Source organism: Diplotaxodon limnothrissa, linkage group LG11 (assembly GCF_057381915.1).
Source record: "Diplotaxodon limnothrissa isolate DT_005_m linkage group LG11, D_limnothrissa_male_GT1.1, whole genome shotgun sequence".
Taxonomy (NCBI): domain Eukaryota; kingdom Metazoa; phylum Chordata; class Actinopteri; order Cichliformes; family Cichlidae; genus Diplotaxodon; species Diplotaxodon limnothrissa.
Genome location: NC_140606.1, coordinates 30777438 through 30805348, shown reverse-complemented (window position 1 = coordinate 30805348; position 27911 = coordinate 30777438). Strand labels below are relative to the sequence as shown.

The 27911-nt window shown below is 39.7% G+C and overlaps 1 protein-coding gene across 2 annotated transcripts; it reads left to right on the top strand.

Moving 5' to 3' along the window:
• Positions 1-1533: 1533 nt before the first annotated feature.
• Positions 1534-25668, top strand: jazf1b (JAZF zinc finger 1b). Of its 2 annotated transcripts, none has more exons than XM_085365784.1 (5): positions 1534-1663; positions 21312-21384; positions 22011-22228; positions 23707-23876; positions 25366-25668. In XM_085365784.1, exons 1-5 carry the CDS (start codon positions 1549-1551, stop codon positions 25540-25542), a joined length of 753 nt encoding a protein of 250 aa, XP_085221910.1. In that variant the 5' UTR covers positions 1534-1548; the 3' UTR covers positions 25543-25668. The 2 variants fall into 2 exon arrangements, with proteins under 2 accessions (XP_085221910.1, XP_085221909.1); XM_085365783.1 differs by having other exon boundaries at positions 1549-1663; positions 22032-22228.
• Positions 25669-27911: the final 2243 nt, after the last annotated feature.

Below are 27911 nucleotides of genomic sequence, written 5' to 3'. Positions count from 1 at the left end.
CAGCTCCAGATTAGATTAATGACAAGGCACAAAATGTTTCAGATCTGTTACTCTGACAAGTAATTTAATTAAATGTAGCGTACACATGCTGTAGTTATTCAGAACCTGTGCACATTTTCAAATTGATTTTATGCATTAATGAACGATGAAAAATGGCAGCATGCACTTAATTCCAGCCTGTCTCTACCTCAGACTACCTCAGAAAATAAAATCACTTTGCAGAACAAGGCATGTGAAGTGCTGTTGATAGTAGGAAAAAAAACATATAAAAATAAAATCCTTAGGAAGGATGAAACCTCTTGTAGGACTATACTGTTGGCTGAGTTAGAGATAGTCCTGGGAGACCTTTAATCCACTGAACATGACTTACCTTTATTCACTGGCCAATACTGCCGCTCTGTGGCCATTAGATGCTCTTAAGCTACTTGTTGCTCCAAAGTGGAATTCACAGCACGACTTATTAATTACCCACATTTACTACAAAATATATGCACATAATTGCAAATGTAACAAGCATCAGTCAGTTCTAGAATACGATTCCGGTGAAGGCAGACACTTAGTTTGTTGAAGTGACGCACATCCTACCTGGCACTTAATTAAAGGTAATTTGAAAACTGAAAGAAAAGGTATACAAATAAGTCAATATAAGGAAAAATATTTGCAGTGACGATGTCTATTAATTAGTCAAGCCAAGTGTGCAAACTCCATGCGTTAAATTAGGCAAACTGTTCAAAAAGCAACTTCCTATAAAGCATTACAAGAACTATATAGCCAACTACCGTACTACACAGTTTCTAGGAATGCAGTTTGTTTGTTTGTTTGTGTGTGTGTGTGTGTGTGTGTGTGTGTGTGTGTGTGTGTGTGTGTGTGTGTGTGTGTGTGTGTGTGTGTGTGTAAAATCGCACTTTTGTTATTAGATAATTGTCATTTAACGTTTACTCATCTGCTGTTTTACTTGATAATTCAAATTTGACCAACAGTTCACGTAATTATAAACAAACTTTTAATTTTTTAAATAAGTGATTAATGTAGCTAGACAGACCAAAAGATGACGTTTCGAAATGTATATTTAGGCTCTTGGCATAACAATGGCAACAACATTATGTATTTTTATTTAAAATAATCAAAATTATATTTTAAAAAAATGATTACGTCTTTTAAAAGGAATACGAAAATGTTTATAAACTTCAAGATGAGGTCTATTTCAATTCTCATTTAATATCCTGTACGACCCTAAACTCTAACAATATATCCTAGTTTGCCAAAAGTTTAATTTTCATCTAATATATTGCCATCCCTTCACTGCAGGCGTGCCATAAGGACTCACTTCAGATACGAACTGTATAACTAGAGGCAATTTAGAAAAATTGTTTGGCTTTTTTAATGAAAGTCAAACAGCCTCACTTCCGGTGTCATTAAGTGTCTCCAGCTGGTTTGACGCAGCTGAGAGAAGTCAGCCTGCTGCCAGTGCGAGCTCCAGCTGTTTCCACCGCTGTCCGCCCCGCTGTTTCCCCGCCGCTTGCCCTCATTTCTAATGCTGCAGCGACCATGACAGGCATCGCCGCTGCTTCCTTCTTTTCCAACGCTTGCAGGTTCGGGGGCTGCGGACTTCACTTCGACTCGCTGTCCGAGCTCATCGTCCACATCGAGGATAACCACATCGGTAAGAACTGATAAGTACCGAGCCGCAGCCTGCAATGGCCATGGCCCCGGTTTGCAGCTTAGCATACGTGGCTAATTAGCAACCTAGCAAGTTACTTCCTGCGTCCTGACAACCCTGTTGCTAGGTGTGGCGGCAGTTGATGTTACCCCTCTTCTTTTCTCTTTCAAAGCTGTGTCACTGTGTTATTTTACTGCTGCAACATCGAAGAAACACAAACTTGAAGTTACTATATGCGCCCGGGTCGCGCGTGCAATTAGTTAATGCAGCGCCAGGCCCGCGCGCGTAGCTGGAAACGTCGTGAGTCAACTTAGAGTCAGCAGCTTGTTTCAGTCCGCCTGACAACGTAGTTAACTGGGCTATATAAAAATATACATTGCATATCATTTCGCCAGCTGACATAGGAAAAAAAATACTACGTCTGGGTATTGGCCCTTCAAAAGAGAACAATAGTATGAAAAACACACACACACACACTCGTGGAAATATATTATCTAACCAATATTGTTCAACAATTCAGATATTATCCAAACTACCAGCGTTTTTATTATCTGTCTTAGTTCAAAGCACCTTGGAGTTATCTATTATTTAATGTGTGTGGGGTTTTTTGTTTGCTTGTTTGTTTGTTTGTTTTTACAAGTTGTATTCTTTGTTTTGTAGATATACAATGCCCCAAATCTAAAATTTGGGGAAATTGGCTGGAAACTGAGAACTGTATTGCTTGGTAAATTTCCATAATTTGGCTTAATACGACAAGTGCAAGAAAAAGTTAGAAAACCGGTGTTATTCTACAATGTCCAAATCTAAACCTATGCTATTCCACATGGGTGTTTGTCTACTGCAGGCTAGCAACACAGATGCTGCCTCCCACCCCAAAAGATTATCATTTAATGGCGCCTCCTCTAGTTCATGCTGGGAAAGACAATAATAGCCACTGCCTGTGGGTGGAGATTGGGAAGCAATTATAGATGGGGCTGTGGAAATATTTATTTTATTAGCCTGTTCATCATTTTTTTTTTCTGATTGCTGTTTTATAGCCTCTCGGGGAGTTTATCTAAATGAGTTCGGCTGGCACATAGTTAATCTTAATATAAGTTGCTTTTGTTAATGAATTGAAATTAACTGATTACATTTTTTTCTGCAGAGGGATACTTCATTAGTTATCTTAAGTTAGTGCAGTGTAATGCATTTGAATTTAAGTAGGTAAAGATTGTAAACCAATTTAAATGAACCTCTATATGCAAATGAAGTGAAAAAAAATCCCTCTTTTAGAATAAAAGGGAAACAACTATAGACTGAATATGCAGCTATGGTCTAAAGTTTACATACACTCATCATGAACATGAGTTCTGAGTGATTTCTTTAATCTGTTCTTTTTCAGGGTGGAACGCTTGTGCAGTCTGCATATCTAATAATTTTACAAAATAAGAATTGGGTGCACAAGTTTGAATTTATGTTGGATTTTCTCAAATCCACACAGGTTCAAATATATCCATACACTTGACTAATATTTGGTTAAATTTCACTTAGCAAGTTACACCTCAACCAGATGCTTTTAGTTGCCATCAACAAGCTTTTGGCATAATTCTGGTTGAATATTTGGCCACTCTTCCTGGCAGAATTTATAGAGTTCAGTTACATTGATTGGGACCCAGCTAAGTACAGTCTCCAAATATTCAGTTGGGTTGAGGTTGGGACTTTCCAGAAGTTTAATGTTAGCCTCCTTTTTCCATTTCAAAACCATGTTTTGATGTGTGTTTGGGATCACTGTCATGTTGGAAAACCCAGTTTTGTCCAAGTTTCACCCGTCTAGCTGTTGATGTGTGGTGGAGGTGAAGGTGAAAAACTTGAAGGTACTCTTCTTGCTTCATTATTCCATTGACTTTGTGCAACATACCTGGCAGCGAAACAGCCCCAAAACATGATGCATGCTTGACAGTTTTCTTAGGTTTGAAAGCCTCACCCTTTACTCCTATAAACACATCATGAAAACATACCTCAAGTAAAGTACTTTGTTAGTGTACTTAAGTACAATTTTCAGGTATCTCTACTTTGCTTGAGTAGTTTTTTTCTGAAAACATTTTACTTTTACTCCCCACAATTTTTAAACAAATATCTGCACTTTCTTCTTACATTTTCATAACAGGCTTGTTACTTTTGCTTTAACACATTTGGGGGGAGTTATTGTTTTGTCACTGCGAGCCTGCATTTATTAATCATCAGAGGATGTGACATAAAAAGAGATGACATGTGCCATAGTCAAAGGTTAAACATGGGACAGTGGTTTCTTTGTTTGTTTTTTGCCACAACATCGAATTACTGCAGGTGTCCATAAGTTGAGGTACTTCGGCATCTAGCTAGTGCTACAGAAGGGGAGCGAGCATAAAGGGAGTTACTTTTTTTTTAACTGTCAGGTCATTTCTATCAGCTCAGCAAACATCAGCAAACACACAAACTGTTTTTGTGCAGTTTGTCTCACAGTGTGTTGCTAGCTAAAGGTCCAGCTTCTGTATTTCACAGGGAGAGAAAAGGAAGAGAGCTAACTTCACTCAGAGATGGAGAAAGATAAGAAAGACAGGACATGAGAGGAAGAAGAGAGGTTAGATTTAAAGGTAAGGACTGCTCAGTGGGATTTGATAAACTGGAAAAGTCCTAATGTTTTTAAATCAGATATTGGGTCTGTACATCTGACATTATGTTTTTTTTCATATTGTGAAATTTGCTGCTAAACAAACTGAGCTAGACCATCAACATCAAGTGAAGCAGAGATGAATTTGAAGTTAAGCTGATGATGCTTAGATTCATTCGCTGAATTCTACCCTTATATCGACTTTATACTGACTAATATAAAGACAGCATAAACAGTGTAGTGTCAGCTGTGAAACATCTGCTGACTTCTTGTTAAATTCAGTTGTGTAAATCCATAGTGGGCAGCAGGTCAGCTGATCACAGCATGTACACTAAGAAAATCTACTGGAGCTTTCAATAGAAATTATTGTGTTACCCTCTACAATGTAGGCAACAGAAATCAGATTTATTTTTTTTTACGTCCCTTCTTTTTCTTCAGGTTCAAGCTGAGCATAATTACAATTAAAAAAATTCGGTTATCTTTGCACAAAACCAGAAACATCCTCCAAAGAATTATTTTTTTGCTTTCTTATTTTGAGTCTCTACTTTTTGACTTTTACCTGAGTAAAGAAATTGAATCAGTACTTCAACTTTTACTGGAGTATTTTTTAACAGTAGTGTTTGTACTTCTACTGAAGTACAGAATGTCTGTAACTTTGCAACTCTGTATGAAGTTGTTTGAAATTATGATGGGCAGTTGTTTAGAAATGGCTCCAAGAGACCTTCCCGACTTGTGTAACCCTACAACGCTGAGTTCAATGGACTTTCCCATTGCTCAGATTATTGCTTAATCAGTGTGTTTCTACTCTGGTCGAAAGAATCCACGCTTCGTACTGATGTCCACAATTCTTTTATTCCTCTCACAATCATGGAGCACCGTGAAAACTAGAAACAAGTAAAATAATATCGATAGCACATATGATATTCATCTCAGCCACTTATTTCCTTTCACAAGGTGCACAAGTGTTAAACAAATAACAGCATAATGATTTTTTACCGTGTACGCCTTGTAAAACCAGCAGTAGAAAAGTTGTATATTCCGAAAAGTCCGCCGTGTTACCGTTCTGTCTTGTCTCTCCCGCGCACAACTTCTGGTTCCCGCAACTCACAGGAAGTGACTACTTCACAATAATATTTTAACAGAAACATTTCTTATAAGCAGGATATATCACTGGATTCATAGATTACCTTTCCTACTGCAAATGTACACAAGCATGAGAAGCAAATAAAGAAAACAAATAGAAAACAATAACGATCTCAGATTCACTTTGGTGTTGTCATGGCAACCCACACAAACATTTCAGCGTCAGCTACACTCCCACCAATTACCTTTGATTATTACAATTGAGAACGTAAATACACTTGCATTTCTCATTATATCAATGGTAATTCCCAAGCACCATGTTGTTGTTTTAAACATTCTTGCATTGACATAAACAATATTCTTTTCTCAACAAATGAATTCAACAATATGAACAGTAGATTTTACATCTCCATAACATGTGCATGAAGTACAGCATAATGACAACTTCTATTTTAGAAGGGAAATCTAATCAATGAATGACATTTTTCCCATTTAGCTGTTTTTCACCAGGACCACTAATTTCTGAATGGGTCTCTGAATGATTGAGGGTTGGACGAGGCGTTCGCCTCCCTTTCCTAACTTCCGATCACCAGTCTGGATTGTCACCTTCCGTACAAGTCCATCATCATCCTCATGTGCTTCCACAACCCTAGCAAGTTTCCATTCATTGCGAGGAACATCTTCCTCTTTGAGAATCACAATGTCACCCACCTCCACATTACGTCTTGGTGTATGCCATCGCTGTCTCAGAGCAATATTGGCCAGGTATTCCTTTCTCCATCTGTGCCAAAATTGCTCAGTCAAATACTGTACCCTTCTCCACCGTTTCTTAGCATACAGGTCCTCCTTGACGAATTTACCTGGAGGTGGAAGTGGGACTGAGGATTTCATGGTGATCAAGTGGTTCGGTGTGAGTGGCTCCAAGCTTTTGGGGTCATTGATGTTATCAACAGTGAGTGGGCGGTTATTCACGATGCACATAGCTTCATAAAGGAATGTCCTCAATGAAGCATCATCCAACCTTCCCACACTGCAGGCAAGGACTGTGCTCAGTACGCTTCTCACTGTCCGGATTTGACGCTCCCATGCGCCTCCAGCATGACTAGAGTGGGGCGTATTCATCTGGAAGTCGCACTGATTTTCTGCTAGGTATGCAGTCACTCTTTCCTTATCAAGTTCTTTCAGAGCCTTTGCCATCTCGTTTCTTGCCCCCATAAAGTTAGTTCCCTGATCGGACCTAATGTGCCTAACAGCTCCACGAAGGGCAATGAAGCAGCGCAAGGCATTGATGAATGCGTCAGTCGTCAAATCCTCCAACATCTCTATATGCACTGCCCTTGAGCAAAAACATGTGAAGAGGAGGCCGTACCGTTTTTGATCTTTGCGACCTTGTTTGGTGTGAAAAGGACCAAAGCAGTCCATACCACAATAAGTGAATGGTGGTGTGGGATCAACACGGTCACTAGGTAGATCTGCCATCCGTTGCTCCTCTGGTGGCGCGCGGGCTCTCCTGCACTGTACGCACTGCCTGATGTATTGGGCTACAGCCTTACTTCCACCAGTGATCCAGTAACCATTGGCTCTCAGGGCATTGAGGGTTTGTCCTCTGCCTTGGTGTTGTATCTTGGTATGATGGTGTGCAATGATGAGGTTTGTAACAGCACCATCTTTAGGAAGGATCACTGGGTGTCTTAACTCAAGAGGCACAGATGCCTTCCTCAGTCTTCCTCCTACTCTCATTATGCCATCTTGGAGAAATGGGTCAAGCTGAAAGAGTTGGTGGTTGCAAGGCAGCCTTCCTAGTTTCTGGCTGAGTGTGTTTAACTCCTCTTGAAAGGCATCTTGTTGTGCAAGCTTGACGAGAGTCTGTGCAGCTTGCTTTCTCTCTTCCACGCTTAAAGGCTCAGCGGTCCTGATCCTCTTTGCCAGCCGCTGGATACGAGCAATGACGTTGACAGCTGTAGTCCATCTTGAGAACCGCAGCAGATGCTTCTGGATGTCAAACTGCCTTGCTACATCAACCTTCAACACCTGAGTAGTCCTCACCTCTGGGTCTCCCACCAGCAAATCTGAAGTAGCCTGTTTTGTGGCTATCTCTCTTTCCCATAGAAAGCTGGGACCAGAGAACCAATTTGACTTGATGAGGTCAGCTACTTTGAGGCCTCTCGAGGCATGATCAGCAGGGTTTTCTCCTGTGTCAACATAGTACCATTTCCGTGCATCGGTGGTTTCTCGAATTCTCTGCACGCCATTTGCCACGAACACATGGAACCTTCTTGCTTCATTATTGATGTAACCAAGCACGACCTTTGAGTCTGTCCAAAAATATTCGTCATCAACCTTGAGTTCTAGCTCCTCTCTTAACATGCTGCTCACAGATGCCGAGGTTACTGCTGCAGTTAACTCAAGTCTCGGTATGGTAACTATTTTGGTTGGTGCAACCCTCGCCTTGCCCATGACCAAGGAGCAGCATACCCTTTCTCTGCTTACCACTCTGATGTAAGAGCACTGGCCATACCCTTGACTGCTTGCATCAGAGAAATGATGAAGCTCGACTCTTTGAATCTCGCCAAGGCTGTCAGGTATGAAGCATCTTTGAATTTCAATTCTTTCCAGGTTCTCCAGATCCTTCATCCAAGTCTCCCACCTTAACTTCAAGCCTTTGGGTAGTGGCTCATCCCACCCTGTGCCTCTCTGACACATCTCCTGCAGCACTCTTTTCCCTTCAAGAATGACTGGGGCTAGAAACCCCAAAGGGTCATACAAGGAGGCCACAATTGAGAGAATCCCTCGGCGCGTTGCTGGTTTCTCCTCAAGTGACACCTTGAAGGAGAAGCTATCATTTTCAACATTCCACCTTATACCTAGCACTCTTTGAACTGGTAAATCCTCGTGATTAAGATCAACATTCTTTACCTCCGTAGCACGCTCTGCAACATCGACAGAGTCAAGGACCTCTCAGCTGTTGGAGAGAAATTTGTGAAGGTGCAGCTTTCCTTTGGCACACACGGCTTGGGCTTCTTTGACCAGTTCAATTGCCTTACCCACCGACTCTACACTTATGAGACCATCGTCGACATAGAAATGTTTCTGGATGAAGTTAGCTGCGGAGGGGTACTCTTTCTCACATTGGCTGGCAAGGTGCTTCATGCCATAATTGGCGCAGCCAGGGGATGATGATGCTCCAAACAGGTGAACCTTCATGCGGTACTCTCTGGGTTCAGAGTTTGTGTCTCCATTTTCCCACCAGAGAAACCGCAGGTAGTCTCTATCATCCTCGCTCACATGAAACCTGTGGAACATTTTCTCCACATCACACATGACTGCGATGGGATGTTTACGGAAGCGGCACAGCACGGCTGTTAGGCTATTTGTGAGGTCAGGTCCTGTTAGCAGATGGTCGTTTAAGGAGGTGCCTTCATACCTTGCAGAGCAGTCGAAAACCACTCTGATTTTTCCTGGTTTTCTGGGGTGGTAAACTCCTTGGTGTGGGATATACCAGACTTTCCCCAGCTCTGCTTGGTTTTCCACTTTCTCTGCATCTCCATCCTTGAAGACACCTTCCATAAATCTCACGTAGTCTATTTTGAATTTGGGATCTCTGTCCAGCTTCCTCTTTAGATGCTTCAGCCGTACTAACGCCAGCCCTTTGTTGTCTGGGAGATGCGGACGTGCTTTGAAAGGGAGAGGCATCTCCAGGTGACCATCCTTATTTTGTTGGATTCTGTCTTTCAAGATCTGCAGGAAGCAAATATCTTCTTGAGATATGCTTCTGTCACCAGGTTTTGTGTCTGCAAAATCAGACTCCAGGGCCTTGATGACAGCAAATGGTGTTATGGGTGGCACCTCTCTGACAGACACTCGATGACAAAAACCAGTCACATCTTTAGCCTGCACACGCTGTGGTGCGCTTCCCACAATGCTCCAACCAAGATCCGTCTCAATAGCATAAGGCTCATAGTCACCCCCAGTGACGACCCTTCTTGGAATTAACGCTCTGGAGCAGTCGTATCCAATCAACAATCCAACACCACAGTCCATCAACGGGGGTATCTCCTGGGCCATGCTTACAAGGTGTTTCCATTTGTTGGCTGTCTGGCAAGTGGGAATATGTGTGCGGTCAAGGGGAATGAAGTCCCTTGTGTAGGCTGGAGGCAAACTGATGGAAACATTAGAGGAAAATCCTCTAACTTTGAGCTTGCATACTCTTTGACACTTCACGACTGAGTCTCTCCCCATCATGGTGGAAAGTTTAAGTTTCACTGGTTCCATTGTTGCTTGTAGCTTTTCGCACACCTCCTGATCAACAAATGTGTGACTGCTTTGAGTGTCCAATAGTGCATACACTAGGGTTTCAGTGTCCGGAGCACTAAGTGTTGAGATCCACACTGGGACTATCATTGATGTACTCCCACCTTCACCTCCACTCACACAACATGATAATGACAACGTACTTTCTTCAACTGCGCCTTGTGTTGATGCTGCTGTAGAACGATCTTCATGCAATGGCGTTGGGTGACTCTTTCTGCATATGCCACACATGGCCCTGTTCCTACAGTCTTTAGAATTGTGACCCTTTCTTAGACATGCAAAACACAACTTATTTTCAAGTATGCATTTTTTCTTATCCTCTACAGACATGTCCATAAGCCTCTTGCATTTATGTATGGAATGGTTCTCACTACAGCAAATACACTGGCCATTATTGGAATTTTGTGTTGGTGTGGTCCATTTCTTTGGTTTCCCTGCATCTCCCAACTTGATTTCACCAGGGTCAGATTTGGCGGTGGAGCTTGATGGAATCGGGGGTTTCACATTTGTGGCAAACGTGTTTGCTTTTGAACGCTTCATCTCTCTTGCTGGTGCCTCTGCAGAGTGCCTTAAGGCATGTAAGGATGACACTGGATTGCATGCGATGCGTGACTCCTTAGAGATAAAGGAAGCAAACTCATGAAAGCTTGGATAGTCGTTGCCCCGATCTAGCTGCTCTGTGACATAACGGTTCCATCTAGATGTCACCCAATCAGGAAGCTTGACTAGTATTTTCTGATTCTCCTCACAGTCGTTAAGAACCTGTAAGCCCTTTACGTGAGGCATGGCATTACTACATGTTTGGAGGAAATCACTGAAATCTCTTAACTTGAGATATTCCTTTCCACCAATCTTCGGCCACCCATTTAGCTTATCTCTGAAAGCCCGCTGCACTACAAAGGAATGGCCATATCTAGCATTTAACCTATCCCATGCTTGTTGATAGGCTTCTTCATCTTTTCTGTAGAAGCTGCCTTCAAGAGAGGATTTTGCCTCACCTGCTATGTACTTTTGCAGGTAGAATAGCCTGTCTGCAGGGTCAGAGCATCGTCTCTCTATGAGGGCTTTGAAGCTTATGCTCCATTCTGTAAACTTCAGAGGATCGCCCGAGAATACAGAAGGTTCTGGAGTTGGCAAGCGAGTAAGAGCTAATGACTCTTGTAGCGATTGGACCAATGATGTCTCGTTTTGCACAACCTGCCGTTCTTGATCTGGGATGTGGTGAGCGAAGGGGTGTGCATCACTCACTTTGCTGAATGGAGGACTGCGTGTCCCATCCCTTCCCTCTTCTTCAGTGTAGACATTTAGCTTTGCCTGAATTACATCAATGTCCCTCTGATTTTCAAGTTTTCTCAACTGCTGACGTTGAGCTTCGATGGCAGCTTCCATATCAATTTCGGCTTTCTTTGCAGCCAGCTGAGCAGCCACTTCCGCTCTCATAGCTGGAATGCTAGGTGACTCTGAGAGATGGTTAGAATTGTGACAGCTGGGTGCAGTAACTCTGGAGGCTGTGGATCCATATATGGACCTAGCATATTCATTATCAAGTAGCATGCGTAACCTTGATCTTTCCGCCACCGTGTCAAACTCACCTTCATCTTCAGTCAGACGTACTCTCATCAGCTGCAGCAAGTCGGCCGTCACGGCTGAGCATGCATCGATCTTTCTTCGAAATTCTTGACTTGGTGAGGTTTGGAGTCGAATTCTGTCATACTGTTCCTTTAATTCAGACTCAAGCTTCTCAGCCTCATCCATCATATCATACATGTCACTCTCAGAGCATACTTGCTTTAACTTTGTGCGAATGTCTCTTACGTTGCTTTTCCATTTCTCGTATGTTGCTTTGAACCTCTTCTCCTTTTGAGTTAACTCTTGATCTTTCAGTTCCTGCATTTTTGGCGTTAATCGCCTTTCACGAGAGGATTTTCTTGCTTTTGTCTCAGATTTCTCAGACACTACACTTTTTTCCTCTTCCAAATCCCCTGCATCTTGTACTTCTGACATAACATCAGGGTGACTATGACCATCTTTAGACATTTTCAGACTTTAAAGGGGGTATCTTATGAAGAGGACAAGATAACTAAGGTAATTACAAGAATGGATGTAATAGGCGGAGAATTATTAAAATTAACACAAAGGAACCTTAGCTTAGATTCTTACGTATGACAGCAAATAAATTTTCAGTTTCAGCCTTCATGAAGCTTGCAAGCAACAGGTAAGAAAACAACAATAATTTCCAGAACTTCAACAGATTGTCCTTTTTTTTTTTCTTTTTTTGTTTGTTTGTTTGTTTTACACAATCCGAAATTTGAACACTATTAATCCCTTGTCCATTACAGCAAATTTGTAGCTCATGTTCTATCCATCAACTCATGAGGCATAATAACTGCGCAATATAGCCTGAGGACTCACGCTTTAGCCTGAAACCGCTTCTTGGAGTGTCCGCTGAATCTGCAGCTCCCGATTGGTTGTCACAAAATGCAAAGCAACGTGTCCACTGAAGCCTGTAGCTCGCTGCAGGATGAGAAGCAACCGAGACCTGTAGCTTGCTGCAGGATGAGAAGAGCTTTGCACACCGAAGCCTGTAGCTTGCTGCAGGAGGGGAAGCGCGTTTGCAAACCGAGACCTGTAGCTTGCTGCAGGATGAGAAGAGCTTTGCACACCGAAGCCTCCAGATGGATTGGGACACGTTTTCACTGTTTCTACTCTGGTCGAAAGAATCCACGCTTCGTACTGATGTCCACAATTCTTTTATTCCTCTCACAATCATGGAGCACCGTGAAAACTAGAAACAAGTAAAATAATATCGATAGCACATATGATATTCATCTCAGCCACTTATTTCCTTTCACAAGGTGCACAAGTGTTAAACAAATAACAGCATAATGATTTTTTACCGTGTACGCCTTGTAAAACCAGCAGTAGAAAAGTTGTATATTCCGAAAAGTCCGCCGTGTTACCGTTCTGTCTTGTCTCTCCCGCGCACAACTTCTGGTTCCCGCAACTCACAGGAAGTGACTACTTCACAATAATATTTTAACAGAAACATTTCTTATAAGCAGGATATATCACTGGATTCATAGATTACCTTTCCTACTGCAAATGTACACAAGCATGAGAAGCAAATAAAGAAAACAAATAGAAAACAATAACGATCTCAGATTCACTTTGGTGTTGTCATGGCAACCCACACAAACATTTCAGCGTCAGCTACACAGTGAGTGGTGTCAAACTAATCATTTTTACATTGTTAAAGAGAAACTGCCAGTTGTCAATCACAATCACTAACGAGAAGTTATTAAGCATCAGTCTTGATGAGCGTATCCAGATTTCTGACCTCAACTGTAAATTCTGTAGCTACTGGATCCAAAAAGTGAACCAAATGCAGTAGTTCATGGCCTCCATGCCTATGGCCTCCATGCCTATGGCCTCCATGCGTATACCCTAAGTCAGGGGTCCCCAATCTCAGTCCACGAGGGCCGGTGTCCCTGCAGGTTTTAGATGTGTCCTTGATCCATCACAGCTGATTTAAATGGATAAATTACCTTCTCAACATGTCTTGAAGTTCTCCAGAGGCCTGGCAATGAGCTAATCATGTGATTCAGGTGTGTTGACCCAGGGTGAGATCTAAAACCTGCAGGGACACCGGCCCTCGTGGACTGAGATTGGGGACCCCTGCCCTCGTGGACTGAGATTGGGGACCCCTGCCCTAAGTAAACATTTTCCTAATTAGTTTTTGATCTCAGTCACTAGTTTCACATCTTATCTAATACAATATGACACTCATTTTGTAAACTATGGTCCCCATTAAAATCAAAAAGGAGGACAAAGCATAGAAATTCCACCCTATGAAGAGTGCCCTGTGGTTTTTCATTTCGATCTAATCCTTGCTTGTCACGTTTTTATATTAAAATGTTATGAATACTGCATTTTTTTTGATAAGTGCTAAGGCATTTATGTCTTTTTAACAAAGGCTAGTCAAGAAAGTGAATTCCAATCCTCACGATTTGAACGTGTGATCGTCAAACTGTGGGGAACTACATCTGTTCCCTAATGTAATATTTCACACTCTTGCTATTGAAGCTGACAGGGCTCAGCTGTCTCTGTTGTTCTTGTTTGTTGCCTGACTGGCTTTAATATCCTCCGCTCTCTGACTATGTGCTGTGCATGTGTCCAAGGTGTTAGCCTTAGAAAAAAAAGTCTTCCAAATGACTTATTGGGGAATAATGAAGCAATTAGTTGGCTCAAAGTGGAAAAACTTTGCTGCCCCCCTCCTTTGTCTGCTGGCCTGTGCTCACTCTGAGAAGTGAGAAATCTTGCGCGTTGTGCCAAGTGCCTGTGAAGCATAATTACAGAGCGAGTGCTTGATTTGGCATGTCTTCCTCCTCATCTGGTGGCCTGCTGCTTAAAGAACATTCTCCATTATAATTAGGCGCCTGGAAAACAAGAACACATTCTTGTCCACTGCTAGCCAGCCTGCTGGTTGGGTGTGTGAACAAAAGATGGCGCTCCTTTGCTGTTGGTTGCTGTCTTTTTAGATGGGTATTATAGGCCAGAAGTTAGTCAGTTCATTTTAACAACTCTACATATTTTTCACATTCTAGCCTGATCGAAGAGTCTAGCTAGGGTCATTTATCAAGAGAATATTGAAACTTATTGCTTTTTTGTTAGCTGCAATGAAAATATAGATTATCAGCACAGATGAAGTATAAACTCAAGGTAGTGGGGTTATTTTTTTAATTTTTTTTTAACCCCATTGTGAATTAAACTATATTTTGAGTTTTAAGTTAATAATGAGAGTCAGGCTGTCCTCTTGGGCCTTTGTGAGCAAAATCGGCACATGCTAATCAGGACGAGGAAAGTTTGAATTCTGACTGTAATGCATGCTGGCTTAAGCCTGAAAGAGCTCCTGTGAACTTGATATTCTTGTGTGGTATAAAAACTGTACCCACCTATTCGCTGAAATGTTTACTTTCTCACTGAGCAACCAGGCCACTGTAGACCAAAAGAAAATGGCGATCGTGTTATTTAAACCTTTTAGTGTGTGCGTATGTGTTGCTGGGTAGATGGCCTGTAGTGTCCATACACGATAACAATGAGTCTGCTTGTTGCCAGTCCTCACTGGAGGCTCGTTTGGTAGATTTTGCTCTGCACCCTCATAATCTGCGCGGAAGTAATAAATTTGGGAAACAGCAACTAGTTCCCTGATCTGTGCACCTGGTGAGCCTAATTACATTTCCCCAACCCCCGACACTGCTGCTTCTGTTCCTGTGCGGTGACTGCAACATACTTCATAAAAAGGTTTCACACAGGAGATAATGTACAGCCTATGTTGACATTACACAACATGCGTAGTCAACGTGATATTTTTGCTGGAGTCTATTATTTTAGTGATTTTATCTGTAACACCCAAGTTTGACCTAAAGTTGTTTCCTGGTTACTTGTCGCACATTGCTTTGCTATGCACAGGACTTCTTTAGCCTTCCGAATACACAAGTTTATAAACGAAACAGCTGCAAAGTTAAATTCAGACTCAAATTTAAAAATAATTATTCCTGGCACACCGTGCTGGAATGGTTTATTTATTATTAGAGTAACAGAAAATCAATCTGAAGTCATTTTTTTTTAAAAAAAAACTAAAAATATTAGTTATTTTTAACGATTTGTTGCTTTGCCGTGTTTTACTGTAAGCTCAGTATTTTTGGGATTGGGACTGTTTGTCAGAAAACATTAAGAAACTCATATTTTTTATTATTTGATACACCAGGGAAATAATTAATTCATTAAGAATGTATTCTCCAGATGGATCAAAATTAGTAAATGGCCATAAGAAATAATTATTGTATGTTTTGGTATGTGTTTGTGAAAACACATCTTTGTGAAAGCACATGAGGTTCTGTCTGAATTAAACACATCGATAATGGATTATTTTAACCCTGCCATGTTTTTTCAGTAAGCCACAAAGGCAGCTTGTACACATGGAGATTGACTCTGTTTCATTTCCTCCTTCGAGGTCACATTGTAATGAATTACCTGTGCCACCACTCCTGGTAATGTTCCCTGCTGCTCAGAGCCACCATAAACATGTCACCATAATGCTCACCACTCTGCTCTACCCTGCAGTGCATTTGGCCATGAGGGTGGAGAGCTAGACACTGGTGGAAATGAGAGAGGTGTGTGTGTGTGTGTGTGTGTGTGTATACACATTTTTACAAATTAAATAGTAAAAAAATAAAATAAAATAATAATAAAAAAAATATTTAGTATACACATCCAGAAATGCATACACTATTATATATTGTACATATATTTATTAGTTTCAGGTTGGCCATTCTTGTATTTTGCTCGTTTGTGTTGTTGTGTTTGCACATCTCTGTTGCTTGTGGGGCTCGCACACAAGAATTTCACTCGCATGTGCTGTGCCAGTGTGCCTGCACATGTGATGTGACAATAAAAAGTGATTTGATTTGATTTGATTTAATAACTGGCCACCAAAGTGGACCACCTGTGTAGTCTGATTAGAGGGGTTCCCATCTCTATTTGAGGCGCCTTCGTCCTGGTGCTTGACTGCTGGTGGCCCCAAAAGAATAGCGGAGGCTGTGGGGAGCTGGCCCCTGCTGGCCTCCTCTCTGGTCCTACCTGAGGTGTGTGTGATTTACAGCGTGCAGGGACAGACCGATCCACTGCTGCATGAGCAGACCGCCATTCCTTTGCTTGAAACTCATTAGGGATTTTAGTAGGGATTTCTTGTGCACTCTCTCACAGACACATGCCATTACCCACAGCTCAGAAAAGTCCCTACAGTAGTATATGCACAGTCCTGTGCTTTTGGCATGGGAATAGTGTCGTAATGAATGTGTCTTTCCTACTCTATGTTTCCATGACTTTGGCTGGAGAGTAAAGAGAGGTGTGCTATCCTTCTCACTGGGGATAAATCCACTGTTAATGAAACACTTGCTTACGACTGAGGCCTTGAAAGAAACCTTCTGCCTTAGGTGCTGAGATTTGACCTGCTCTATCTATCATAACACTCTGCCACAATTTACTAGATATTTGGCTGTACAAACTAACTGTACAAAGCTCTTTGCCTTCTGACGCCTATGGTGACTTTAAATTAAGACTGACTGACTGATGCCTTGTTGATTATATTTTTTTATATTGCTTAAATGTGGTTTGGGTTTCACTGATAAAAAATTTAGAGCGTTGTGTGAGGTGTCCATGTCTTTATGAGCAATTGTGTCTGCATAATTTAAATCTCTCTCATTTGGATTTTTTTCTACATTTAGCTTAACCTATATTTCTCTTATACATCAAAAGTCTGATGTATTAGGTGGAACTTCTAATCAGTGTGTTTGAACAAAAGTTAGAATATGACCAGTCTGCAAACATGTGGTACCAGCATCCACTACTGAAAAGTGGTGATGTGTGGTATTCAACTCCAGCCTTGCAGTTTTATAAATAGCAGGTATATTTAGAAGACAAAATAAATAGTCACCTAAAAGGGAAAGAGAGCCCCTAAACCTAACAAGTTCTTCTTTGACCCTCTAGGTCTTTCTGTCCAGGAGAATTGTATTCGAACTCGGGGAAATCACTAAACAAAGAAAGATGCAAACAGGAGTAAAATCCCAAGGCAGTGGAAGCAATAAATGAGCATGACTCAAGATTTTTATTACAGCATGAAAAAGGTGTTGCTTACTCCTTTAACCAAGAACTTTAATTGCATCTTTACCATGTGTTTCATATCAATGCCTTAGTATTTTTTTTATTATATCAAATAGAAATTGGCAATTATCAGTATGATTAGCATTATTTTTTTTGTTACTCAATACACATAGCTTGTTAAAGCAGCACTTTAGTATTTGTGCCTTACAAAACCATAATTTAAAATTCAGTGTTGGAAATGGCCTTAGGTGTAAGTGTTTAAGTGTAAGTGTACAAATAAGCACATAGGCAAAATGAGTAATAGTTTTAACCACATGGGGGTAGCAGTCTTTCACAGAGTTGGACATGGAGGTTTAGTTGGTAAGTGGTAGAAACTGTTGTTTTATGGGGCATCTTCTCTTTGCCCACATGGACAGCAGTGGGAAGAGTGTTTGAAGTCAGCCCTGCTTCACCTCAGGGTGTGGAGATTGGCTATTGTTGTACATTTAGCACCACTGAGCAAGATGAATGTCTGGAGCACAGCATGGGAAAACACAGTATGTGTCAAGTGTGGTCATGTGTAAGCAATGTGGCGTCTGCAGAGCAGCTTTTTTAAAAACTGCAATGGAAATTTAAAACAGAAGGCTCCTGAGCAGTCTTGTTCTATATTTTATATAAAACAGTGTTGTAGAACAGAACAAAATTTTAACCATTAGAGAAAAAATATTCACAGCCGCCCCACAGATGTGCCATTAAGTATAGCCACTTTCAAAACTGCTAACATTTATTTAGTCTTTGTCTTCAATTTTTTGTTTTTCTGAGTTTTCTGAGTTAACTTCAATAATGTGTTCCTCTAAACCATCGAAATGCCTTTAGACCCCTCAATTCTACTCAAAAACGTATACCATTAATTAATGCTCCAGTTTTAAATATGATGAATAAATAAACCTTTACTTAAAAGCCCTTTTTTTGATTCAGCTGTCTTAGCTATATAGGCCAATTTCTTACCTTCTCTTTTTATTTCTAAAATTTTTGAAGAAGTAGTCAAATGATTACTTGCAAAGAAATGTTTTGTTTTTTTTCTTTTTGAAGATTTTAAGTCAGGATTTAGAGTGCGTCATAGCACAGAAATGGAAATAGTGAATGTTACAAATGATCTTCTTACTGCCTCTGACAGTGGGTTCATCTCTGTTATTGTCTGGTTATATTTGAGGTGCAGTGTTTGATCCTGTTGACCACAAAATCTTACTACAGAGATTAGAACACAAAATTGTTATTTAAAAAAACAACAATGCAGTGGTTTAAATTATATCTGACAGATTTTAATTTGTGCAGGGTAATAGGGAGTCCTCACACAGGTTAGTCATGGAGTTCCACAGGGTTCTTTGCTGGGACCAATACTTTTTACATTGTCCATGCTTTCCTTAGACAATACTATTAGAAAACACTGCATATATTTTCATCGCTATGCAGGTGATACCTAGCTTTAATTATCTATGAAGCCAGATGATACAAATTTAGTTAAACTATAGCTTTAATGACATAAAGGCCTGGATTAGCTCTAATTTCCTGCTTTTAAATTCAGAAAAAGCTTAAGTTTGTGTACCTGGTCCTACAAATCTTCGAAATTTGGTGTGTAACCAGATATTTACTTTAAATGGGATTGCTTTGACCTCCAGTACTGTGAGAAATATTTAATGATTACATTAAACAAAAATGTAGGACAGCCTCCATTCATTTGTGCAATATTACTGATGCTTCATTTATTCATGAATGTAACACTTCTAGGCTACACTGTTGTAATTTATTATTAGGCCCCTTTACTATGTAGCCATATCCCAGTTGTGATTTGGGAGATAAACAGCCTCATTAATTTTCAGATTAGGCTTAAAACTTTGCTTTTTGATAAAGCATATAGTTGGGTGGTGGATCAGGTGACCCTAAGCCATCCCTTGGCTATGATCCAATGGATTCGGGCTGCTTGGGGGCTTCCAGTGATACATGTATGAGTGGTTTGTTTTTTTCCTTCACTGTTTTAACTCCCTGTGTATTTATACATCACTGCATTTAATTACCAGTAACTATTAAACTCTGGTTCTTTCTCCCATTCTTGTCTTGTCTCTTTTTGCTCTGGGTTTTCATGTCTAAATTTGGTTCTGTCTGAGGTTTTTCCTTCCCGCTGTTTCCAAGTGCTTACTCCTGGGGTTGTGCGATTGTTCGGGTTTCTTTCTAATATTGTAGGATCTTTACCTTACAATATAGAGCACCTTGATTGTTGTTGTGATTTGGTGCTGTATAGATAAAACTGAATTGACAGTCTAGACATTGTTTTGTTTTTTTCTAGCGTTAAGCAGATATGACATGAACTTTGTAGACGTCTTTCAAAGGACACGAGAAGCTGGTTTAGAAGCTAACATCAGCTTATGGATCTTCTCCAGCATCAGTTTTCTTGATAATCATTACATCATCTTTAAAACAATAATGATGTGCATTGCACAATACCTTGCTTTTGAGTAGTTCTACAAAATATTTTCAGAGCTGAGCCCACATCCTTTTCTTGACAACACATCCTATCGAATTCTTCCACACAAATGAATACCTGGAACTCTTGATCAAAGCGCACTGCCAAGGTGCACACTGACTAACCTTTTGTAAGACCCTTAATTTATTCATATATGTGTTAGTATGACACAGAGTAGATTACAGATGACTTACAGAGCCGTTTGTCATGTTAACGTTATCTGGTGCCAAAGTTTTGAAAAGGATACTTCTCTAAATCTAAAGCCCTCCATATTTACTAGCTGCTCTATTTTTTCCTTTTCATTTTTGTTGCCAAAACTCTTCCTGATTATATTTCCACTGTGTCAACATGCACAATAAAGCTGGCTTCTAAAAACACCCCTTTAAAAATCACTAAAGTCAGCATAAGTTCCCACATAGCCGCACCTTTCCTCTGTGCCTGCCTGTCTGGGTAGAAAAAGTACTTTGCCACAAACATGGAACACAACAGTGCATCCAACACAGCCTGGCATATCACTGAAAATAATTGAGATAGTTTTGAGGTTGTTGGGGTTTTTTGTTTTGTTTTGGGTTTGTTTGTTTGTTTTTGGTTGAGAGGCTAGTTCTAGGTGGATAATGCATACTTTTGTGTGCTTCATCCTCCCTGTGACACCAAGACTGCATTGGAGGGAGAACTGGCTATCCTTATTTAGGTCAAAAACACCATTCTGCCTTATGGTGCATTGACACAAATTCATTTTTGTTTTAAAATGTGAAATGTTTATTACTTTAGAGCTGTACCGGGTTGGTCGTATGAATCACAAAAGCTCATATGAAGCTTGATGAGGCTAGCCTCGCATGTAATTGGTGATTCGTTCTTCTTGTATTCTGACGAGAGATAATGTAGTGCTCTGATGCGGTCTTCTCTCTGGAATACCTACCTATGTTTTTGTCACCATGATCATACAGCAGCTGTTCTGTAAAATGATGTAATGGATTACATTTAAAACAGCTTAAAGATGTCTTTAGTTTTTGACTGTATAGCTTAAAACGTTTTCTATTGTATTTAGTTTATGCATTGGGTATAGGTATGAATATTTGAATGTAGTTTGTTTGCTGTAATACTTCTGAAGTTATTATATGGCAACTTGCTTTATGTAATTTCATATAATAGTTATTATATAACCAGATATATTATCTATTAGTTATACATATTTTATTTTCATTCTTTTTTTTCTTTTTTCTTTTTTTTGTTATATGAAACTGTTTGGAGTGTAGGGACCCTGAAAAGTAATTAAGGACCAAATTGTATAAGTAATTAAATTCAGTTCAACAGTTGTCTTAGGGTAATAAATGGATAACAAAAAATAAAATAACTTTGGCATGAAAATATGACAAACTTTAATGTAAAATTGAAGAATTGTGCCATTGTTCACTGGTATATTTTGTGGCTAAATTTCTGCCTTTATGTCTATCTTGTCTTCCCAGATACAGACCCATGTCTCCTGGAGAAGCAGGAGCAGCAGCAGCCAACATATATTGCTCTTAGCTATATCAACAGGTAAAGAAACAAGTTTCCTTTTGAAATAACCCCACTGAAGGTTAACTTAGTAATGCAGTAACTCACTTTTCAGTAAAGTGACTTTAATTTACTAAAATCTGACAAAATCATAAGATGAATATTATTAGTGGTTTGCCTGAAAAGATTTAACTAGAAAAGTTTGTGCTGTACTCCTTTGAGGTTCTACCAACAATCTAAAAAACGTCATCTGGTGGATTGCTTAAATGAATTGCTACAGTATTTGGCAGTTGGGTGTTTTATTGCACTGCGTTCATCCTGGTTGTCTTTGATATGCTGCTTGTGCAGTTGTTTTAAGAGCCTTATGCAGCAAACCATTGTACAAGAAGGTCTGCCTCTGTCTCCCTGCTCACACAAACACATCTTGATGTGGCTATCACCTAATTTGTTAATTCCACATTTGCTTTAACAGTGTCTATATTAACATTTTGGTTTTATGGTGCACATTTGCTGACGACTTTACTGTCAATCATAAAGCCCAAAGGGAAATGCAGCCACTGATTTTTTTTTTCTTAAGCAGTACCAAACCTACAGTACACTAGATTGTAGTCTGAATGAGATGATGCTCTTTTTTTTTTCCATCCAAAAAGTTTGCAAACCCTTACAAGTTTTATACCTCACAACGCCAGGTTCATGACAGATGCTGCAAGGCGAGAACACGAGGCCCTGAAGAAGAAGGTGCAGCCCAAGTTGTCTCTGTCTCTTACAGGCAATCTGTCACGTAGCAATGTTTCCACACCACCTCGCCACACCAGTGGAAACCTCACCCCTCCAGTCACCCCACCCATCACCCCTTCTTCTTCTTTCCGTAGCAGCACACCTACAGGTAACCATAATCAACACACTAGTTCATCTAATTAGGTTTCCAGGATAGGATGTGTATTTCCAGATGCTTAACATTCATGTATTTTTCTAACTGAAGCTACAGTTAAATGATTGGTTACTAAAGTTTGTCATTCCTGGTGTTGATCCTTGTGCTGAGTCTTTATTATAAGGAAATCTAATAGTTTACTGTTAACACCTAATATTTATTATATGTATCTCTCTGTTTAATATCCATGTTAAAGCCAAAGTTTCTGTTTTTAGTATCATCTAAATGAATTATCCTGTAAGTAAATCAGCTAAAAAACACAGGTTGAATAACAAAAAATATTTTTCTGTGATTGACAGTTTTTGTTTTTGTTGAATTAAGTTATCCACATGCAACACTACCAAGAACAAACCTCACACAGTCTGTGGGCTTTGTCTTTTTGCTACATCCTGCTGAAAGAACTATTCTACTAAAAGAAGTCCTTTCAGGATCGGGAAGTCCCACGATCAGAGAGTTTTGCTGACTTTGATCAATTCCCTGGGAGAAATGTTCCCTGACTCGGGCTGAGTTGGTGCTGGTAATTCCAGTCTCCAGTGTGGCCTCTGCAGCAGTCTTCCTCATTGAGCTTAATTACAAGCAAGCAGCCACTTTGAGTCTGTTTAGTTTGTATTTGCCTGTTCAGGCACTATAGCTGCAGTGTTTTATTGCCTCGGCTGTCACTATATAAAAAAATCTTTCATGTGTCTGGTGTTGACATGAAAAGTGACCACATGGTGTCTGTGTTCATCTTTTCTTTCCATGCCCTCATAAATGCATAATCTATTCTTTAGATTAATTATATGATTGAATTATTACATGTTTTTTAAATACCATTAAAAATTAAAAGGACAAACATCATAATAGATCATGATGGATTTTTTATTTTTTTATTTATTTTTTTTGGGGGGGGGGAACAGTGAGAAAGTTCTGGAGCTTGCTGGGCCTGACTTGACATCCATAAAGAAGCTCGCTGTAAGGCTGCAAAAAATCAGGGACAGCCCTTAAAGTCCAGCTAATTAGGTTTCTTTATTTAGCTTTATAAATAACAGGACCTCCCTTTTATTTTTTTTGCAGCGTTTTCCCACGTACTTCTGTCTTCTTTTTGTGAAGTATGCATTTTTCTGGAATGGCATCTTTAATGAATTAATAAAACAATAGCAGCGTGTTGACCTAAGACCTCAATGAAATGCCTAAATTCTTTCCCACAATTTGCATATTTCAGTCTTTCCAAAAACTTGCAACAAATGAAGTCAAGATTGTGGGAATGCTATCCTTGAACACATGCTGTGAAGGGTCCACGTTGGTCAGGCTGAAAGCTCAGAGGCCAGGGTTTCATCGTCATAGAAAATATGCATAAAACAAAGCTTCTTGGAAGCAGGTTTGTGTAATATAATCCTGGTGAAGATGCCCTCAGGCGTTTGCTATTTGACTTTAAATCTTTCACCCTCTAACAGGAAGTGAGTGTGACGAAGAGGATGTAGAGTTTGAGGAGTCTGACAGTGATGAGTCATGGACCACAGAAAGCGCCATCAGCTCAGAGTCCATCCTCAGTTCCATGTACATGAACGGAGGAGATGAAAAGCCTTTTGCATGCCCAGTTCCAGGATGTAAAAAGAGATATAAGGTAAGTTTCATTCGTGGTCTCTTAAATCTTATTAGGATGCCTGTTGTAAACATAATAAAACGGTGTGAAATATCTTTATCATGACCAGAGAGACCAAATGAAAACCGGACATATTTGCATTGTATTAAGTGTGAGAGATGTGATTTTATTTACTTTCAAAATAAATCCAGCCGATTCCCTGCTGTTGACAATGGAAAATTGGTTCTTAGTTGAGCATTACAACAACAGAAATGCATACATCTAGTCCACTTCAGAGATGTGGAGTTTTTATAGCATTTTCCATCCACATCTGGTGTATGTGGTTGGAATAAATTATGTGCAGCCTGAGAAAATTGCATTGCTGACGTGAATGACAGGGTTATAGGCGATGACTTAGTCTGAGGTAGCAGGCAGCCTTAGGCATCTGTTTAGCAGTAAAACAAGATAGATTTGAAACAAGAAAACATCTTGTCCTACATTCAGATGTTGACTGGTAAATATCATAGATATACCCAAGTCTGTGAATTCCTTTAATGCTACACTATAGACTACCCTACCCTAACCCTACACTATATACACTATATTTTAGATCAATCATAATATCCCTTGCCTTTTTCATTTTGGTATGACCATGATTTTAAAATACCGGTCTCTAAGAATGAAGATGGGTATATAACTATATCTGTAGGTGCGTATAATTTTCAGAATTTGTGATTTTTGCGGGGCAGGAAGGACTGTGATGGAGGCCACAGTTCTGGGAAACAATCTGTTCCTCAGCCTTCAGACCTTTGGATAAAAGGAAACAAAGGTTTAGAGCCAAGCCAGCTAATTTCTGCAGCGATGTTCTGAAATCTGACCTTCTGACAATTGGAACCTAATATAACTATACTTTTATGCTCATACTTTTGGACTGGCTAATCAGACGCACATGCGTATAGTTTTATGTGTCAATATTCTTTTCTCCAAGCAGTGCACACCAGAATTTAAAAATCAATAGCTCTCCTCCTCCAGCTCTCCCCTTTCTGTTCTGAGCGTCTCCTATTAAATGATCATAAGCATAATCATCTGCTTTATATGCACCAGAAATGTGTCAGTGAAGAGTTTTGGCTTAACATGTGATTATTTCCAAGTAAAAACACTTTGCATTGCTTTGGTTTTGTAATCTATGCAGGGGAGAACACAACCAGTTTCCTCCATAAGTCACAGACTACTATAAATAAACTAATCACCTTTTGAAAAAAAGGAATATGTATATCTGCACTAAATAAGTCTTTCCACTAACAAGGACAACTCTATAATATTAATTTTAATATTTTAAAATACATCAACTAACCCAGAGTCCTTGAGAGTCAATGCAGATGTGAACTAACTCTACACATCTTCCATTCGCAGAGAGAGAATCCTGGTCCTCTGACTGGTTAAATTACAATAGCTTCAAGGTTATTTTGTTGTGTCTTTGGATGGTGCGTGTCTAAAGTGGTGGCTCTTTCATTTCCTTGTTCCATTACAGAATGTAAACGGAATTAAGTATCATGCCAAGAACGGCCACCGAACTCAGATAAGGGTGCGCAAACCCTTTAAGTGTCGTTGTGGGAAGAGCTACAAAACATCTCAGGGTCTCCGCCACCACACAATCAACTTCCACCCACCCATCTCTACTGACATGATCCGCAAGTTGCAGCAGTAGAGCCTGAGTGAGGTACCAGCACTTGCCTTCAGGCTATGTCAGCAACCATCAACAGACCACTATCACCAGCAGCAGCTGTCTCCCCCTTTTCTTCCCCTCTCGTTGTATTTTACTACACTACACACTATTGCATGGTATAAACATATTATTGTTCTTTCATATCTTTTATTCAGAATGTTGAATCTTTATTTTGTTCACATTTTTGCATTTTGCACATTTAAACTATCATTTATTTATTTAGCATTTGACAGATGGTGAAGGCATGTGTTAGCCCAGGTCACAAGTAGCCTTACATGTACTGCTGGGCATTCTGGTTTAAAGGGAAGGAGAGAAAAGATTGGGATAATTGTTGAGAAAGGAAGCAATCATACCATGCATTTGTCACATTGAAGAGTTTCTTTTTTTACGATAAAATGTGACTGAGACAAATTCAGTGTTTTATATAATGTTTTATAGCATGAAATCCAGCATAAAAGCATTATTTGGCAATCTCTAATAGGCTTAATGTTACTGATCATTTGTTGGACTTATTGTAGTTACTGTTCCTTTCATATCACAAGAATTCAAAACATTTTTGATAAGTTTTACTTTAAACATGTGTGTGAGCACCAAAAGAATGTTCTCAGGTGATTTTTTTTTTTTTCTTTGCTAACATTTCAGCATCATAATCCTGCCCAAGTGTTCTGATAGTATTTAAGCTGTCATTGTTCCTCATGTTCCTGACAGCTTCCCTGAAGACGTAAGCAGTTTTCCATGCTTATTTACAGTAAGGGATTGAAGCACTTTTATAAAAGTTGCCAAATAAATTAGCATTTTTACCAACATCTTGTTTCTAGTGTATATACAGTGAGTGTAGAGTTGCACGTTCTACATTGCTCCAAGGAAAGATGTACATCAATCATTTCATCTTTTCAGTATTGTAAGATTTCTGTAATAACAGCAGTTGCCTTGAAATGTAAACCATTCCAAAAAGTCTTTGTATAACTTTATTTTCAAAGCTGCTGAACACAGGCAGTCAGCCCACTCTGTTTACTATTCACTGACTGCCTGAGGCCTGAGTTATGAAGCAGGTTCACCATACCCACAATATCTATGCCATAAGTGAACCCAGATAAGGTAATCAGGCAGAGGTGGCTTTCAGCTTAGTAGCTGTGGGATGGCGTTGGTAGCATCTGACCAATCAGAAACATGGACAGGTCTTGTGGCAACAGATTGATATTAAAAAGGAAGCTTTTTATATTTTTCTAAAATTAAAGACATGATACAAACTGAAAAGCAGCACAGCTGTGAGTATGTGTAGTAACAAAAAGCACTATAGTATATCAGTGCTGTATGGATGTGTTTGAGCTTTAAGTACTTTTTTGAAAATGACTGAAAAAGCACTTTTATTGAAGCTATGAAAGAAAACTAACAAGAATGCTGACCCTGCAAGTTGGAAAACTTATCAGTATCAGCTTTATACTTAACACACAGGACAATCTAATAGTTTACCATAAATAAAAAAAGGCTTAGCCTATATGCAAAGTACAAATGGGTTCCCCTTTTAGGATTATATATTGTTTCTTTAAAAGAATAACCGGAATATAAGAAAAGTGCTTCTATGAATTTGCATTTCTTGACGTGATCAAGAAAAACCTCAAATCTTCCAAGAATGGGAACGCCATTTTCCACAGAACTGATTGGTTAGATTTCGTACCTGTTGGATTATTATCTCAAATACAGGTTAGGTGTATGTGATAAGTCAACATGGCGATGTACGTTGCTAAGAAGTGAACCTCCTTATTGAGTTGATAACCCAGGTTTAGCAGATTTTTCCTGGATAAGCCCAAATCCTGTTTCATAGTACAGGTCTCAGGTCTCACAAAACTAGCTGTCTGTCATGGATAATGGGAAAAGAGGAACTAGTGTCAGTATATTCAGCACATTTGCATTCTCATAGTCCTGCTCTTAGGCTGCGAGGGAACACATGCAGCTCTTAGTTTGTGCCATAAAAATGTGTTAGCCATTTGTAAAGACTTAATAATTAAAGTAATTGAAAACCGAGCGTGAAATTCTCGAATCTGAGCCACTAGGTTATTTTCACAGCTTGGTGTTTGTGTTAAGGAACTAAAGTCCAAATAGGAATCATGGCAAAACTGAACTGCCAGTATGGAGACAACTCTTTGATATAGTGTACAGTGAATGTATTGTCAAGTGCATTAAATTATATTTTCATATATTTCTGGAGTTTAAAAAAAAAAGTATGGAAGTATATATCTGAAACGGTAAAACCAGAGGTGGTGACGTACTGTATTTCTTCTTGAAGCTGCTTCATGTAAACGTTTGTTACTTTACAATAAAGGTTTCTCTGCTCTTCTGACGTTTGCATT

Bases quoted from the DNA above. Each gene is read 5' to 3' on its own strand.
- jazf1b (XM_085365784.1), top strand. From the start codon at position 1,549: ATGACAGGCATCGCCGCTGCTTCCTTCTTTTCCAACGCTTGCAGGTTC. The intron at 21,385-22,010 runs GTAAAGAAACAA...AACCCTTACAAG, and splicing joins GCTCTTAGCTATATCAACAG to TTTTATACCTCACAACGCCA. The intron at 22,229-23,706 runs GTAACCATAATC...ACCCTCTAACAG, and splicing joins CCGTAGCAGCACACCTACAG to GAAGTGAGTGTGACGAAGAG.